The sequence below is a fragment of the Narcine bancroftii genome, chromosome 11 (assembly GCF_036971445.1).
Source record: "Narcine bancroftii isolate sNarBan1 chromosome 11, sNarBan1.hap1, whole genome shotgun sequence".
Taxonomy (NCBI): Eukaryota; Metazoa; Chordata; class Chondrichthyes; order Torpediniformes; family Narcinidae; genus Narcine; species Narcine bancroftii.
The window spans coordinates 78,519,631-78,538,045 of record NC_091479.1 but is presented as its reverse complement, the minus strand read 5'-3'; the positions used below and the strand labels follow the sequence as shown (position 1 = coordinate 78,538,045).

The 18,415-nt window shown below is 37.1% G+C and overlaps 1 protein-coding gene across 11 annotated transcripts in view; it reads right to left on the bottom strand.

Moving 5' to 3' along the window:
* Positions 1-18,415, bottom strand: part of LOC138745963 (voltage-dependent L-type calcium channel subunit alpha-1C-like) — a 488,237-nt gene that overhangs the window by 426,372 nt on the left and 43,450 nt on the right. Inside the window, exons 2-3 of one of the 11 annotated variants that reach the window (XM_069903588.1) lie at positions 17,431-17,755; positions 16,069-16,174 (exon numbers count right to left, since the gene is read on the bottom strand). The exons of the other annotated variants lie outside the window; for them this stretch is intronic. Coding sequence (XP_069759689.1) covers positions 16,069-16,174; positions 17,431-17,755 — 431 coding nt within the window. The remainder of the gene's footprint in view (positions 1-16,068; positions 16,175-17,430; positions 17,756-18,415) is intronic. 11 annotated transcript variants of the gene reach the window in all.

The window sequence follows — 18,415 nt, the reverse complement described above, 5'->3', positions numbered from 1 at the left end:
CCTGTTCCCTCAATGCCCACGTAAAATTTGTTAGTACCCTTACTCTTCTGCCACCACTATCACCATTTTGCTACCAAGAGAATAAAAGATGAGAATAGTTTATTCCACAAACATAGCATAAGCAGGTAAGTAATTCCAAACTGGTTCTTTACACAAACCATCCATAACTAATTCCATTGCTCTGTTTGCTCCCTCAATTGCTCTGCATTTTAAGGAATAGTTTATCTGTACAAACTCAATGATATATTTCACAATTTCACAAATTTATCTTCATCTATCACTGTTTCTCTCCATTCCCAGAGTGAAAGGTTAATCCCTGAAGACAGAGCCAGGAACCGCAGGATGCAATTAAGCTATGCCTGTTCATTCAAAGGCTGTATTAAATTTGATCAAATGCTTACTTGCTGCATGCAGTGACAGGACATAATATCACAAGAGGCAGGTGCTACCAACATTTGGAAGCAGTGGAAGTCATTTTCTGCTGAAATATTTTGAGGGACAAAAAAAACATACAAAACTGCCAGCACCATATTTTTGCAATACAGCATTGGAGGCCTTAGAGGAAAAGATAGACAAACAAAAGATATCCACAGGGAGTAGAAGGGCGACCAGGATACTCAATTACAAGAGCACTTCTTGGAACAGTAAATCGCAGCAAAGAACTAGAACGTCAACTGTATCTGCTTATATAGAGCCCAAATTAATAAAGGAGAGCTTCCTGTCAAATGAAATAGCCATCACTGAAACTGTGAGCAATACAGAGTGAAGCAACAAATTTCAAAATTATCTACATTTTTATTCTACTTTCATCCTCCAAAATCTGTCTACGCTGTAGCATGCACTCATCTCTGCTCCCATTACCACAACCCATGCCATATACTATTCTCAGTTAAAATACACATTTAGACTTTTCCTAATCATTTGAGGAAGATAAAGATATTGAAAAAAATTATGAGAACTTTTAACTGGTCAAGGTACACAGAATTTTTTTTTTTTTTTTTTTTTTCACAGAATGTTTAACCAAATATAGTGCACTAAGTATGAACCAGAGTGAAAACAGAAGCTGTGATAGAAATGCTAGAGGAACTCAGCAGGTCTCACAGCATCCATGGGAGGTAAAAATAATATAACTGATGTATTGGGCCAGACCCCTTCTTCAAAGGTAGGTGCCCGAATTAAAAGGCTGGGGAGGGAAGGAGTTGATACGACACAAGACAGAGGAAAGATGAGAATTGACTGCAGGAGGTGAGGGTTTGTTTGGGACCTTGGAAGCACAGCTCAGGGAAAGAAGACAGAGGAATAAAGGAAAGAGCGAGAGAGTTAGAGGAAATGAGACAGATGGGGGGGAGGAGGGGCTCACAGAAACCAGAGAAGTCATCTGGTTGGAGGGTTCCCAGACAGAATATGAGGCATTGTTTCTCCAATTTTCAGATGGTCTGTCAGGGCATGAGATCATGGACAGACATGTCGGCAAGGGGGCGGAAATTGAAATGGGTGACCACTGGGAGATCCCAGCTATTGTGGCTGACAGAGCTGAGGTGCTCAATGAAGCGATCGCCTAGTTTGCACCAGCCTCTCCGATGTAGAAGAGATGACAACAGCTGATATTAACCAGCTTAAAAAAGTTCAGTGCCATTTGCATTGATCTTGGAGCACATCCATTCACAGAAACAAAAATGGCCATTTTCAAAGAATATTTGTGAATTTACCACAATGCAGATTATGTCTACAGGGAACACTCCTATCTAAGAGCAGCAGCAATCATCAAGGGTCCACATCACACCCTCTGTTTTTGGTGCTACCATCAGGATAGAGGTATGGGTGCCATGAGACTCATACCACCAGGTTCAGGAATAGTTGCTACCAACAACACACTCAGACTCATTTGAGGACTGTCTTTTGCATTTTATTGATTTTATTCTCTCTGTATTACACAGTCCATTTGTTTATATATGTATCTTCTTGAGTAGTTTTTTTTTGTACTAACTAAAAGTGGTAATTTTGCCAGAGTTGTATGTGATGTCATGCATGTACTCTGACAATAATCTGCAGTTTGGTATATGATAACTGATACAAACAGATTTCAACTGACAGCTACTTTGCCCAATCCAGCTATTGCCATCATCATTCTTCATGTCTCCACTATAAGAATGTTCCAGTGCACTCCACAATCATTTATCAACCAGTTTTCCAAAAGCAACTATTGCTCAGATGTCAGTCAGAAGAAAGGCAGTGGCTCCATGCAGTCAAACTTGCTTTCCTTTGAGGACTGCAAACCAGAACAGATAGCTGTAACCCAAATCCAAACCCTCTTCTTCATGCTTAAAGATGCATGTTGTTTCTAACAAAGCTGAAATGAGACATCTGTGCAGTCTCCTCAGAGGTCAGCTTCTTTCTACTTCACATTCTGTAGCCACTGAAGAAGCATGGCATTGGAGCTCTGGAGAAACCATATAAATTTGGTAGAATAACACTAAAGTATGCCAACGAGGTGATTTGTCTTTTTCCTGAATCTGTTATATTCATGATTAAATTTTGAAATTTTGATTGCAAGATTCACTTCTTGGAGAGTTTGATTTTACATTGTTGGAAAAGAAAATGTTTGTGGAGAGACAAAGTGGAACTTTTGAAATGGGAAGTGCTTTTGAAATTATTGGCATTACTTAATTATTTCATAATAAAGGATAATAGAAAAAGAGATTCTAACAGATTCCTTACTCTTTCTTCACTTTTTGGTGCTCTCTCACTTCTCATTCTCTTTATTTGTGCTCTTCTGTGTCTCATCAAATAGATTGGGCAGATACACTGTATTCTTTATAAAGATCAGGTCATGTAACGTTCAAGCACAAATTTCACATCACTGCTGAATAGATGATGCTGGGCATGTATAACAAGTTAATAAAAACACAAATGCTGGAAGAACTCAGCAGGTCTTGCAGTGTCCATAGGAGGTAAAGGTACCTGTATATAACTAACATTTCAGTCTAAGCCCTTCTTCAGGGTACCTTCTTGGTGCTGAGTCCATTGTTGCTCAGGGCCAAAACTTTGGTTACCTCATACCTTGAAGAAGGGCTCGGGCCCAAAACATTGGTTGTACATCTTTATCTCCTTTGGACACTGTGAGACCTCCAGACTTCCTCCAGCATTTCTGCGTTTTTACTACAATCACAGCATCTGCAAACTTTCATGTTTCACTCCATATGTAACAAGTTGCTAGTAAAGGTGGAACAGGTGCATAAAATCAATACATTTAAAATGCATTTGGGCAAGTACAATGATAGGAAAGAAAGAGGGAAATGGGCCATATGGCAGAAAATGGGATATACGCAGACAGGTATCACAATTAACAATAATTTTGAGCCAAGAGGCCTGTTTCTGTGGTGTACAACTGTTTCTATGTCTATGAATGAAAGAATGAAATGAGACTATGTGGATCAAGAAGAGCTACAGAAGGGGGATAAAAAGGAGAGAGGTTTTCAGCAGTTCTCCAAAGAGCACCAATACTCGAGATTACCGTGCGTTATGAAAGAGAAGTGACTGAAACCTGGCGATTGCCACAGATACACTGGTCATCTCATTAAGGTTAGTCCAAATATTCAAGCATCTACATAGATTTTAGTTTGGCTTTTGACAGGGCTCCATGTGGGAGATTGGTCTAGAAGGCTCAGTCGCTCAGTTATTCAGGATAAAACATTGGCTTTGCAAGAGAAGCCAGAGAGTGGTAGCAGATCATAGCTTCTTTAATTGAAAGCCTGTGAGTAGTGGTGTGCCTTAGGGATCAGTGGTGGTTCCATTGATGTTTGTCATCTATAATCAACAATCTGGGTGACAATATGGTAAATTGGATCAGCAACTTTGCAGAAAAATTGGAGGTGCATTGGACAGTGAAGAAAGCTTTTAAGTTTGTAGACGGATCAGGACCAGCTGGCAAAATGGACTCTAAAATGACATTTGAAATTTAATGCAGACAAGTGCAAAGTATTGCACTTTGGAAAGACTAACCAAGGTAGGACATACATGGATGAGTAGTGCAGTAGACCAGAGAGATCATGGAATACAGATACAAAATTCCCTGAAAGTGGTGTCACAGGTAGATAAATCAATGTCAGGGTAGTAAATCAAGCTTTTGGCATGTTGGCGTTCATAAATCAAAATATTGAATACAGAGGTTGGGATGTTATGACAAGACATTGGTGAGGCCAGATTTGAAGTAAAATGACAAGTTTTGGATAGTTAACTAAAGGAAAGATTTTAAAGATGTTGCTGGAACTTTAGGAGCTGAGTTACAGAGAGAGGTTAAATAGGTTAGGTAATCCCTGGAGTGAAGAACAATGAGAGGTGAATAAAGGTCTACCAAATTGTGAGAGGCATTGATAGGGTGAACAGCCAGCACCTTTATCCTAGGACAAGAACATCTGTACAAAGTGAAGAGAGAAAAGCTTAGGGGAGATGTCAGGGGTAAGAGCTTTTTTAAAAAAATATACAGAGTCATGGGTGCATGGTGTGCGTTGTCAGGAATGACAGTGAAAGCTGGTACAGTAGAGATATTTAAAAGACTTAAACTGGCACATGGTTGAAAGAAAAAGGTTACGAGTTAGGGGTTTAGTTTTTTTGAGTAGGTTTATATAGGTCAGCACAACATCATAAGGCAAAGGGTCTGTGCTGTACTGTTCTATCTGTACAAAATTATAAGGGTAAAGATAAAATACAAGCAGACTTTTTCCACTGAGATGAAGTGAGACAAGAACTAGAGGACAAGGGTTTAGAGTGCAAGGTGAGATGTTTAAAGGGAACATGAAGTGGATCTGGACAGAGTGGTGAGAGTGTGGAACAATCAGCATCTGAAGTCATGAGTGTGGGCTCGATTCTGACGTACAAGAAGAATTTGGATAGGATATGGATGGGCGGGGTATGGAGGGCTTCTGTCCAGATGCTTCAGTGGACTAGGCAGAATAATAGTTTGGCTCTGGGTAAATGGGTCAAAGAGCAGGTTTCTGTCCTGTATTCTACAGTCCTAATCTGGTTGCAGTTCTAAGGTCTTCCTAAGGTCCATGTATTCCACATGCACTGCATTGTTTTCATCAATTTTCTTGGTAACCTCTTGCAAAAACTGAATCAGGTTTCTGAGGCTGTCATGAAAAACTATTGAACATATTCTTTGGATAGATTAACATTCACCTGATTTAGGGGGAGTCAGCATGGTTTTAGGCACGGGGAATCCGGCCTCACAAATCTGATGGCTTTTGAAGGGCATTACCATTTATTTTTACATTTTTTTTTTACTTGCCTTTCAACTTTAAATTTTGCCCTGGCACAACTTATTTTCATATTATTAGACTGATTCTTTCATCTTTCCTTTTTCCATCTTCTTCAAGATACGTGAATAAATAAAATTAAAGAAACAAGGGGGAAAAAATCAATTTCACCAAAACCATGCTCGATCACAAGCTATAGTTATTGCTGCACTGTGCTTTTCATTTAACAGATGAAGGGAGGAGGAGCAATGGGACTTAATTTAAAAATAATAATGCTTGATTTGTTCAGTAATTTGCCTAATTTGTAGTTTTATTAGTTAGACAATTATTCATGTAATTGCCTGCCTGTGGTTGTTTTGGTGGTACTCATCAGCTTGTAGTTCCAATACAATTTGTTTAATCTAACAACTTCAAACACGAGTTTGAATAATTTAAAAAAAAAGACAGATTTTTTTTCCTGAAAGATAAAATTTGAAAGCAAGCCATTCAAATATGATGGCCTTTTTACACAGATCCCACTAAATTGGCATGTCATTGATGCATGTTTAAACTCAGGTCAGATCGGAGATTTCACATTGAACCAGGAAAAGCCGGTTCAGTGCGACTGAACTTTTACATAGGGACCAAGCATGCTGATGCAAAATGAGGTGGGACATACAACATTACAGCATTAGCGTCCCAGGAAGGTGGCTCTGATACTACCTTCCTTGGCGGACAAGTACAGAGATAAAATGACACCCTATACCGTGTTCATTGTGTTCACACAGACAAGTGAAACGGTAAAAAGGCAGTTAACTACCATCTTTCAAGGGAAGTATAAAAAGGCCTAAAAGAGTCATGGGACAGGTCTTTCTTCTGGGCACCTGAAGTGCTGCAAGCAAATATAGGTAGACCTGATGTCTTACTCTGGACTGGGCTTGGGTAGGTGAGAGCATCTTTGTCACATTGCTTATGCTACCATTACCTCAATGCTTCATCAGCATGGAATCCAATGGCGCAGCACAAATATCTAATTTCTCACTGTCAGCAGGAAAATCTGCTGCCTGACCCCACATCAGGAGAATAGCTTGCAGGAGGGTGCAAAACTTTCATTTTATTGATTTAATTCAGGTGGTTCAGATTGAGATTTCAGATTCACATACAACCCTGAGATTCTGTCTCCTGCAAGCAAGGCAAAATTTACCACTGACTGGTAGTGCGAAAAAAAATGTACTCCACATACACATGACTGTGTATGTGTATACAAACAACAAACTGACTGTGCAATACAGACAGAAAAAATGTATTCAATATTTGTGTTTTTCAATAGTTTAATATTTTAAAAATTACTAACTCTTCAACATTTTTATTTTTATTAAAATAATTCCTGTGTGCTACGTATGTTCCTGATTGTTCCATTACCAAACTTCCCATTTTAATGGTTGCTTTTATAGACTTGTGAACATAGATTATTCTCAGAGAAGTTACACCATGCCCTCAAGTTAGAAATTTGTCTTCCTTTGATAAATTGTGTAATCCAACAGCTAGTATCCAGCAGTCTCAAAGCCCATTATTTTAATGCTGGAGTTTCAAACAAATTGCTTTCTTCTGTACACAAGGCATGGCATTAATCAATTATCGTTTTTATGTACATTAAAGTCCAGCGCTCCAGAGTTTAATGTTGTTAACATCCTTTGTTATTTCTTTCTTCATGACAGTCAATCAATAAATCCCATACAAAATTATTTAATTTGTTCATACTGTAACGAACTAACAACCTTCACAATTTTGTTAGGGACAAGAGACTTTGTTAGCACTAACAAAGAAACAGGAATGACAAAACTTCACCAGGTTTTTATTAAACCAACAATAACATGACAATTCTCAGTTATCTCTAACTTAAATCCCCACTATGCACAAGTACATGACTGTGTTAAAGAGCCAATCTCTGAAAAGTCCATTTTTAAAATTTTTGTTCTGCATCATTTTGGTCTTGCTTGAACGTCTCAAATTTTCAGTTCAGAAATAATTATAAAGTGCTTTTAAACATCCTACTTCAGGCGTCTCTAAATTCACAATTCTTTCGATGAGTTGTCCTTCAAGATATTTTCCTTCATACAAGTGATTTCACAAATTCCCTTTTATCTTGCCCAAGAGTGCTGGAGGCTGTTCACTTCTCTTGAACGAAGACTTTTGGAATCATTGTTCCAAATGTTGAAGCTGTCCTCTTTATCTTCAGGAAATAATCAGAATGTGGGTTTATTTATTTCAAAGCCACTTATTCTGAGTTCTCCTTTTCCAGGACAAACATAGGCAGCTTTCTCCTACCCCGACCCACCCCCCCACCCCCAACACCGCAGGAAATATTTCTGCATCTTAACAGAACATTAGGTTTTCTTCAACTGACTTCTTTATCTCTCATTTCAATAATATTTTTCTGGCAAATCTCTCATGACACAAGGTACATGACCACCATTTCTGTCTTCGAAGTTCTTCTCACACTGATGTGCTAAAAGCATCCAAGTCTACTTGTGCCTCTGATGTCTACTCACGTGAGAGCAAAACAGCCATTCATTTATACAGGTGCTTCTGAAATAATACCTATTGTTTTCAGTATCTCAAGAACCATCATGAATCCTTTCATTTCAGCTTCAACCGCAATCAGCAGCCATTCTTTCAAACTGGTTTCTGTGCTCAATGGTGTTTAAAATGCAAATGCATTTGATGATGCTGAAGTCAACTGCAAAGTACTATGTGTGTCTGTAGAATATAAATTAGCCCTGTCCACCCAAAAATTAACTTTTACTCCGATATTATATTCATATGAAATATAGCTTTAATCATAGCATATTTGTCACAGTACTCTTTAGCTAAACTTTGCTAAATATACACGTCAAATCTCCAGCGATTCCTTTACTTTGTACGTCTGCAAAATATTCATACTTATGAAACCTCAGCCCCATACAAATTCCAATTAATCCAGGTAGCCAAGTGCCACCATCTGTCCATCCAAGGATGGATTCACAAATGCACTCATCTTTATCAAATTCCTTTGGTTTCATATCCCTCAATTCATTCATTTCAATATACAGAACTTGACTGTACTGCCATAACCTCTTGCACTTCATATAATCCTTTTAATTTTCAATTTACTCTCATTCTAAAAATAATGCATCGACTTACCAGGTGATGGGACCATTCAGTTCATCCAGTGAATATTAGCATCCAGCAAACAATCCCATGTCCCTTGCCCCTTCTTCCCCTGAAGCCCTGCAACTTGTATTTTTCCACAGTCATCATCTTCCTTTTTGCATCATTTTGCCATTTTCCTACACCAAGGGGTAATTTACAGAGCCAATTCATTTACAGCACATCCTTGACATCCAAAGTGAAATTGGATCAGCCAGCTGCTTGGGGAAAATTGCAAACTTCACAGAGAGTATTGAAGGTTCAGATCAAACTTAGGTCTCAGGCACGGTGAGGCTCAGCACTAATCGCTGCACCATCATGTGGCTCTACAATGCCTTCCTCTTCCTTCTTCTTAACCCACTTCCTGAGACCTAAACCTTTCAATCTTACTACATTTACCTGCACCAGTCAAAAATCTTCTGTACACTTCTTAATTATGTCTGACGTTTGCTTTCTCCTTGCCTCTGAGGCCACAAATGTTGACAGGCTTACTCTATGTTAGAAGTAGAATATAAATAATGTTATTGGAATGTACAGGTCAGTTCTCATTCTTCTTCAGACTGCATTAACTTTGAAATCATTAAATATTTTACAAATTGAATGTTATTTGCATGGTCCAAATTCTTAATGCTCTGCTTCTCTGTTAGGCCAGCAGATCAGTGAACTTTCCCCACATGAATAATAGCAGATATTACAAAAGATAAAGTATATTAAAATTGAAAGTGTGAAAGGGTCTAAATAATAAATTAATTTAACAAGATGGAAGAGTTATGGATTAACAGACAATTACAGCAAAATGATCACCAATTTAAAAAAAAACACTTTCAATATATACTGGGGATTGTAGGTCATTTGGGTATAATTGAACAGCATGGGCTTGTTGGCCAAAAGGGACTCTTACCGTGCTGCATGTCTAAATTTAAAATTTAAATTTGAAGATGATTTATGAAATGTATGATTTGAGGAAATAGAGCTTGTTGATAAATTCTATTTAACACTGCAAAGTTGGAAATTTTTAAAAACCATTTGTTAAGCATATGATTTAATAGAACCGTGACAGAACAAAATATGAAAAAGAACCATGTTTTAAGCATCAATATCTCCAAAAGTATTTTTAGGGAATATTTCTGATGACTGATTAATTGGTTTATTGATGAGTGGAATTGATTTCTATGCATTTAATTTTTCACAAACAAGAGAGAAAACTAATTGATTAGATGATTAAATTTGTAAACTATATTGGAACTTTAAATTTCCACCTGAAATGCAGATGGGACTCTGGTTTAAAATTTCAAATCTAACAATGTAGATTCATGTGTGTCATGAATCACACTGCCAAGGAATGGGTGCTATTTTTGAAGAACAAATTGTTGAAACACACAACTTCCAATTTTGCACAGAATTTTACTAAACTGCCAACAATATTGAAATACCATAAAAATATTCTTTATTTTTGAAAAACAACCATCTTGATTTGCCTTATTTAGCTACTTAATAGGACTTCTTCAATTACTAATATAACTCCTGATAGGGGTCACATACAAATATCACGCGATGAAGACCAACAATTAGTTTACAACTAAACTCTGATAATGTGACACTCAGCCTTTGACAACAGACTGGTAGATTTTCAACACAAATTATGTTATTTTTAATAAATACCAAACACTTTGAACTCACCGAGTTTGCTGGAACATATATACTTCTGGGTAACAGGTTAGAAAAATGAAATAAAATTAGTGAGAAATAGGAGATGGAAATATCCAGTTGTAGCCCTACCCACATTGTTGACCCTGGTTTTCCAGCCCCCAACCCCATTTCTGGCCATACATCCTGCACATAATACAAACCCTGGCTGAACTTTCAAGTCCCAGTGATGAGGTCTCATTCTAAACAAAATAAATAAGCACCTTGAAATTTATAAATTGTTTAATGTCATTGTTGGAATTTCAGCACCTGGGGATTGCATTTGAAAGATACGAGAGTCACTAAATGCAAAAGTTCCCAGATGTATTCCTCTTATCATACAGTTTACAGTATAGCTGGCAAACAGACAAAGTGGAAAATTGGATGCTTGAACATAACAAGAAAGAAAAATTGTTGTTAAAAAATGGAATCAACTTTAAAATATTAGGCCTAAATAAGATGAAATGCAAAAGGATGTTGAGAAGTCCAAAGAAGCTGCACATGTGCACACATACAAGACGGTTGAAATTATAGCATAAAGTTTATTAGTGAGCTAAAATGGTTTTTCTGGAAACCCCAGTAAAGCTTGGTAGAGATGGAGAATGGCACATTGCCATTATTTAATTCATACTAACATGGCTAATATATTGGAGATTCAAAACTTGCTTCATAGCACCATCATGTTGTCAGAGGGTGGAACTGCAGTTGTCAAAAGCAGCATCAGAACCTATGTTAACTCGGCTTAAGTGAAATTTCAATGAGTTATAACCCGTAGCTTAATCTAAAATGTCAATGTTGTGCAGTAGTTTTGTCATTGGATTATTAATCTATCATAAATAGAGAAACAATACAAATAATACTATGCAAGGAAGCAAGTCCGATTTAAACAAGTTAGTATCCTTCTGCTCCTCTTCCCACTACTCAACCACCAGATCCCAAGCATCCAAAGATTAATTCTTCACGCTCCACTTCATTCACAGACAACTGACATTTTTGGCTTCTTCATAAACATTGCCATCTTTTCACTAACTCAGTCTCCTCCTTGGCTATATCTCAGACTATTTGCAACCACTGATTGACTTGACCTAGAAATAAGCGTTCAACTCTTGTGTCACCAGTATGCAAATACCTTGCATGCATCATCTGTTTGGCCAGCCTCAATATATCTGCTGGCAACATGAGAAATAGGTGTACACTAGCCATCTCACCAATCCAACTCTTCTATTGAATACCAGTGTATAAAAATACAGAAGTTCAATATTTCTATATCCTTCATTTAATTGGTGCTCAAAAATCTGTCATCTCAATCCTGGAAATCCTTACCAACTAAGCATTCATGTTCTTCTGAAAATAAAAATCCAAAATTTTGCAACACAGTGAATTAAAAAAAAATAAATAAACTGGAGACTCCAGATTCCATTTTTAAAAATATATTTTTATTGACTTTAACATATGTTTTCCTTAAAATTTTCCATGTAAGTTTATATCAAGTGATCTTCTATACATACAAAAAAAATATGGAACAACATTATACAAATCCTTTATCCACATCAGAAGCAAGTTATTGAATTAATCTATGACAACCATGTTGAAACCCATATTTACCAAATTAATCCAAATAAAAATTCATAAAAAGAAAAAAATCAAACAAAAAACCTGAAAACTAAATCTAATCTACCCCCTCCCTCTAATCAAGGTTACTTTTGGATAGCGGCCTGTAGACGTCGGACAAAGATTTCTTGAATGTGGGCCCTTTCACAGAATACTATCACAATTGGCAGATTCCATTTTTAAATTCCCTTTCATAAGAGATGGCCTCTCAATAGCAAACCTGTCAAATAAGTCATCCTTTAAATTCCAATAAGCAGTGGTCCATTCATTTACTCACTCCATAGAAAAACCTCATACATAGCTGAAATTAATTTTGAAGGAGAATAGGCCTTTCCTTCAAAAGGGAGAGAACATAAATATATAGTAATCCATAATGATTTCAAAGTACAACTACAAGACTTGCTCCAAACCACTTGCATTATCGATTTTTTACATTAAAATTTTTAATTTAGACATGAGCCTCAGAAACAGGCTCTTCCAGCCCATGTCACCCAATTAACCTATAACCCCACCCCCCAAACGTTTTGAAAGGTGGGAGGAAACCTACGCAGACACAGGAAAAGGAAACTCCTTACAGACAGCAACACGTGTGAACCCGAGTTGCTTGCGCTGAAATAGCGTTGCACTAATCGCTATGCTCAACCATCACACAATTTTCCACAGAGAAAAGTAGCAACACTCATGTGTGGACTGCAGTGCTGAATAAGTAACTGCTCAAGACATAGCTAATAATTTCTCGAGAATCAAAAAATACTGAAGATGCTGGAAATCTGAATTTAAAACTACAAGAGATAAAAACACATTCTCCGATTCACACAAAATTCCAGATAACATCGGATACATCATTTGGAACAATGCAGACAGAAGACTGAGGGGAACTCTTTATTAAGCAAGAGACTGCTGGCCTGGGTCAAGGCTAGGAAAATGAGCAGGAAGGATAGGGCACTCGACCTTTATGGCCAGGGGTCACATGGGAAGGATCAAGGGAGGAACTAAGGTAGGGAGACCCCCAGAGGGCGGGCCAGCCAGCCAGTACATACATGTACATTTCCTGCATATCTTGCAGGTTTATACATAACATTTTTGAAGTGTTATACCAATATAAGGGTGACTATCTGATAAGCTTTTTCTATTGTTAATGATATTGCACTGTGGAACACAAAGCTGCTCACACAGTTGTCTAAATTATCAAGATGGCACAAATGTATCACTGGGTTCCCACAAACAACTCAATTTCCCATGAATTATTTCTCACTGTGATTTTTTTTAAAGTAAATCACAAATGCCCAAAGAAAATCTTTAAATAGACTAAAGAAATTTCTCATGAACCTGGTTAAATTTATCCACTGAATACTTTAATTTCATCTTCAAATGCTTTCAGCTTCTTCCAAAACCTTGAGCTGATATTGAATTTGAGTCCTATAATTACAAACCCAAATTCCATAAAATACATCAGTGAAAGGCAGCTGAATATTTTCTTTTAGCTTTCTGTAGTTTTTAATTCAATTATCTTTCAAAAATATTTGATGAAAAACTGAAGTGCACATATCAAAATAATTATGCAGTTAAAGTTTAAGATAAAAGTCAATCAAATAAAAACTGAGTCTTTTCTCCAGAAGAAGAGAATAACAATAAATATGCTTCTTAATGCAAAGGGGTAAATATGAAAAAATGTACCACCATGGAATGAAATCATCATTATCCACTGGGAGCATTTATACATCCATTACTTGCACCCATCCCTAGACACCTTCATTTACAAAGCATCTTTCATATCCCTCAGGACTTTTATAAACTTTGGAGCTTGTTAAGTACTTTAGAAATGTAATAACAGACTGAATGTGAAAAACCCAGCAATCCATTTGCAAAAAAAGAGAAAATAGAAAGAAAATCATTGAATACTAACAGGTTCTTCAGTCCAACTTGCCCATACTGACCAAGCTGGACCCATCTGCCTGTGTTCAGCCCATAACCCTCTAATCTTTCTATCTATGTACCTATCTAAATATCTTTTGAACATCACAAACATCTCTGAGGCTACAACTTTCAATGGCAACCATCTTCTGTGTGAAGAATCAACTACTCTGGGGAAAACTGCTTGATTATTTGCCCCATCTTCACCCCGTATGATTTTATGAACCCTACAAGTCATCCAGGAGAAAATTCCAGCCTTTCCAGCTACACTTTATAACTCAAGCAAGCCAGTTTTGGGTAATATCCTTTCCTGCATCCTTTCCAGCTAAATGATATCTTTCCTGGAATCTGATCAAAATATCACACAATACTCCAAGTATATTTTCACTAACATTTAACATGATGTCCCTGCTCTTGTACTCAATGCCCTGAATAATGAAGGCAAGTATGCCAAATAACAACTTCATCTCCCTGCCACTGTCAAGGGATCGATATACCTGTATTCCAAAGTGTCATTCTACAACAGTCTCTGCACAACTCGTACATTGGTTTAATGTATCAAAGTGCAAAACCTCATAATTGTCAGAGTTAAATTCCAATTGCCATATCTTGACCTACTTTCTCAGTTCATGCTTGTAATATGAGATAATCAACTTCACTGCCCCTATACCACTACTGTCCATACACAACCAATCATTTGCAAATATACTAATGCCGACTACATTGTCACCTCAGTCATTAATGGAGATGATAACTTGTATTTGCTACCTGAAAGGTTCTGAACATCTAAAATACAACAAGGGAACTCATCATGAAGAATCTATGCCAGCTAAGTCCCATGTCTGGTTGTCTGACATGATTCCACCCAATCCCAGGTTTCTCCATCATAATATGTTCAAAGGATCTATCAAAACAATAGGGTTCTCCATCTACTGGATGGCAAAATCCAAGTATTTTCCAATTGCACCAAAAGGACAGAGAATTTATCGCAATGTTTTTTTAAAAAAAAACAATCAACCTGGAATTTCCCCTCACAGCACTGGTGAAGTACAAATACCTCAAAGTGTATACCACTTACTGGGAGAAATGAATGGGGATCAGCTCATTGGTCTCATGGTAGTAATTATTAAAACCATAATACTGGCGACTAGAGACAGGCATTATGCTTTATCAGTGTCACAGAATTTAAAAAAGTCTCTCCTTGGTAGTTTCACTTAATTTTGAGACACACAACTGTTAACCCAAGCTATGTTGTACTTGTCCAAATATTAGAAACTATTAATTACATACTCTGATCGCATAATATTAATTGTGTAATACTGCACAAAAAAGTTTTTGCTAAAACAAAAAGTTATGATTCTGTATAAATTACTGAAAGTTTTGTTCACATGAATCCTGGCATAATTTTCTAAGATATTGCAACTTCATTGCATATTACAGCATATAATGAAAAACTTTAAAAGCTATAAACAAATTTTGTTTTTCTGGAAGGATTTCAGCACTAATTGAATTGTTATTAACTAATATTCAGTTGGTTAATTGTAACACTGGATCACAAGTAATGTCCATAATGTTTTTAAGATTTTCTGAGTACTAAAATCAAACATACAGAGACTGGTTTATACATTAATTGAGACATGCTTTTAAATATAAATGATGCTATACCACATAATGCTATAAAATGATCCAACTAAAAAAGTTGTAGAGAACAAAAATCAAAACATAGTTTTAAGATTATAAAATTCTGTTTTTATATTAAATATCTCACTGGTTTAATTAAAATACCCTACATGTTCCTCTTTTAATTGGCATATATAGATAGATCCTGCGATGATTAGATTGTCTGGCAGTAGCAAGATCACCGTCCTTGATTAATTTACAAAGGAACGATAACAGACTAGTGTTGACAATAATCCTTAATAAATTAACCAATAAAACAACTCTCTAACTTGTTTCCCACAAAGCACGAACCTCAACGGGATTAAATACGATTAAACAGACCACTTTATTGCGCAGTATTAACCAACTCACGAACCCCGCCTTCAATCAGATTATGTTGATCAAACTACAAGAGTCAATTAGTTAATATCACCCAATTAACCAAGATTGGAGTGTATTGTATTTCAAAACGTACAGTGAGAATAAAAATTACATTGTTGCAATGGATAAGAGAAGGCGGACAATTCCCACTTTTAGCAATGCTGCAGGTATTTAGTAGCCAATTGGGAACATTTTCCCAAACCAACATTTAACCAAAAGTCAAACCATTATTAACGCACGATATGGTTCAATTACCACCAAGCGAACCCAATGTAAATTAATTCATTACGAAGCATAAAACTGCCAACCTTTCAATAAAACAAAATTAAAGTTATATACTTTTTAAAATTTGGGCCCAATACAACAAATTGTAAGTTAAACATCTCGAACTTACCAGATTGGAATTGGTTGCATTCGAGTCGTCTTCTGGGAACGGTATGTAGACAGCTAAGGCCACACAATTGGCGAAAATAGTTAGAAGAATAATTATTTCGAATGGCCTGAGCCAACGAGTTAAGGAGTCGAACAAACAGAATGGTACATCACAAACAAAATATAATTTCATATCTCGTTCATTTTCTGAAATGCGTGTCGTTAAGCCTTTTTATTCAAAAGAATATGATTTGTATACCTTAAAAGTCCACAAACATGTAAAAATATCAAAAATAACTGTATGCGCATTTGCCTACAGCTATATGAATGCTCAAGTATACTTCTGTGGATCTGCATGCCATATAGGTTGATAATCAACTGCAATGATTCTAATAACAAATGAATACCTTTGCCCCTCACCCCCAAGGATTGATCTTATTTCCCTCTTCCACTTCGCCCTCCCCAAATGAGTTTCGTTTTTCATGATGCCCTCCAGTGACATCATCTGAACATCAATATACACGTCTTGATGATGCCTAGATTCATCTCACTCCCATCTCTCTCGTCTTCAACGGGTATCTCGAGTTTCCAAGATGAGTAGCTATTTCATTATTGTAGTCTCTGTTTCCAATACACATCACAAACTTCCTTATGTATCCATGCATTCTCTTTATCCTGGTAAATGGTTAAGCCATATTGTTGGTAATCTTGCCATCCTATTTATTCCCGTTAAACTTTGAATTCCCTGTCTTCTTCATTAAAAATCCAAGCTCTGAAATATGAATCCAATCTCAAACGATGGAACGTTGAAATCCTTACCCAATCCTACATTACCTCTTGTCTATTCATGAATGATGTGCGACGCGTACTATTGAAATAATCTCATCCAGAATTCTATTGCCTGTATCTTAGATTGCCCTAAGACCTATTCACCAGCAACTTGTGCCTGCTAACCTGATTTGATTCCCAATCTATCAATAAGTTAATTGGAAACCTCACATCCACGTATCCTCTCAACTCCGAAGGCCTTTCTATTCCTCCAGTAAATGAGACGTGCAGTTTCCAGTTCCACCAGGTGTGGCTTGGGTCTGATTTAGATTTTTACTAGAATGTATTTCTCTACTTGTTCAGAAAACCTCTTTTTTTTGGACAGGCTAACCTAATGTGTTACGTTTAACAGGTCTTTTATTTGTTCATTATATGAACAGTCGTGTCATGTTTTATGAAGTCAAAGTCGCTGTGTAAGTTGCTGGAGGGCCTCTCATCAAAATGTATGCCCTTGTATTTGAACTAGGGCTGCATCTGTGTTTGATGTCTTTGTCTAAAGTATTAATTTTTATATTGTTTCGTCCAGTTGAGTTTATTTCATTTCCTTAAAGGATATTTCCATTCGACTATATTGATACATGCTCGCCTTACAGGGTTCTTAAGAGTCAAACAGAAGAGAGCCCGTGGTGGCCGTGTGGTCGCAGCATTAACTTGTTTTTTCTGCTTGCTGTACGGTTGTCTTTTCCTTTGGGTTGAGTTGGCAGTAGATACCATATTGTTGCCCATCATCGCCGCGGCTTTGGCTTGTCTGGCCGCGTCGATTGCTGCCTGCCACGACAGGGCAGCCCCCGGACTTGGTATGTGCTCTGGAGCCAAACCGTCTGTATTGGCATTGGGAAGGCCATGTGTAAGGATTGCCCGCCTGTTACCATAATTGGTGCCTGGAATAAAAATATCTTGCAAAATATTTTCAAAATGTACAAACCAAGGATCCCACTGTCGTCCTCGCCCCATTAATTACTGTCAATTCCTGATCATCAAGCGAAGTCTAAATGATCAATTCCAAGCAATAAGTTTAATTTCTCTATGATCAATTTCAGGATTATTCATGTGTTTATCAATATTGCGGGAATTGTCACCGGGAGAAAAAACTGCAACTTTAAATCATAACTTCACATGGTGGAGCCATTTCCTTCACGAATGGTTACAAAAATACTGAAGAAAAACAAATCTCCTTCCATAGTTTAAAGGAATAATGATTCATCGGCTGGGTAGGGGGTGGGGTGGTGCTCCAGAAATGCCAAATTTAGATGTTCTTCGTAATCTTTACGTTTTTGCCTCACATATTGAAGAGGGTATTTGATTATTGCAAGCATTTAAAAAAAATAAATACTCGCAGAACTCATCGCATAGAAATTGCATGCAAAACACATGTGTAACGGTCCTGCTTCGATCCAATGTTTCACATGCATTTCCGCAGGGTAATTTTCGGGAGGGGGAAAAAAAATCAATGCATCGCATCAAACAAACTATTCCACCAAACTCCCTGTTTAGTATTGCTAGAACCCCCCCAGACACCGGCTATGGTGTAAGGAAATAAG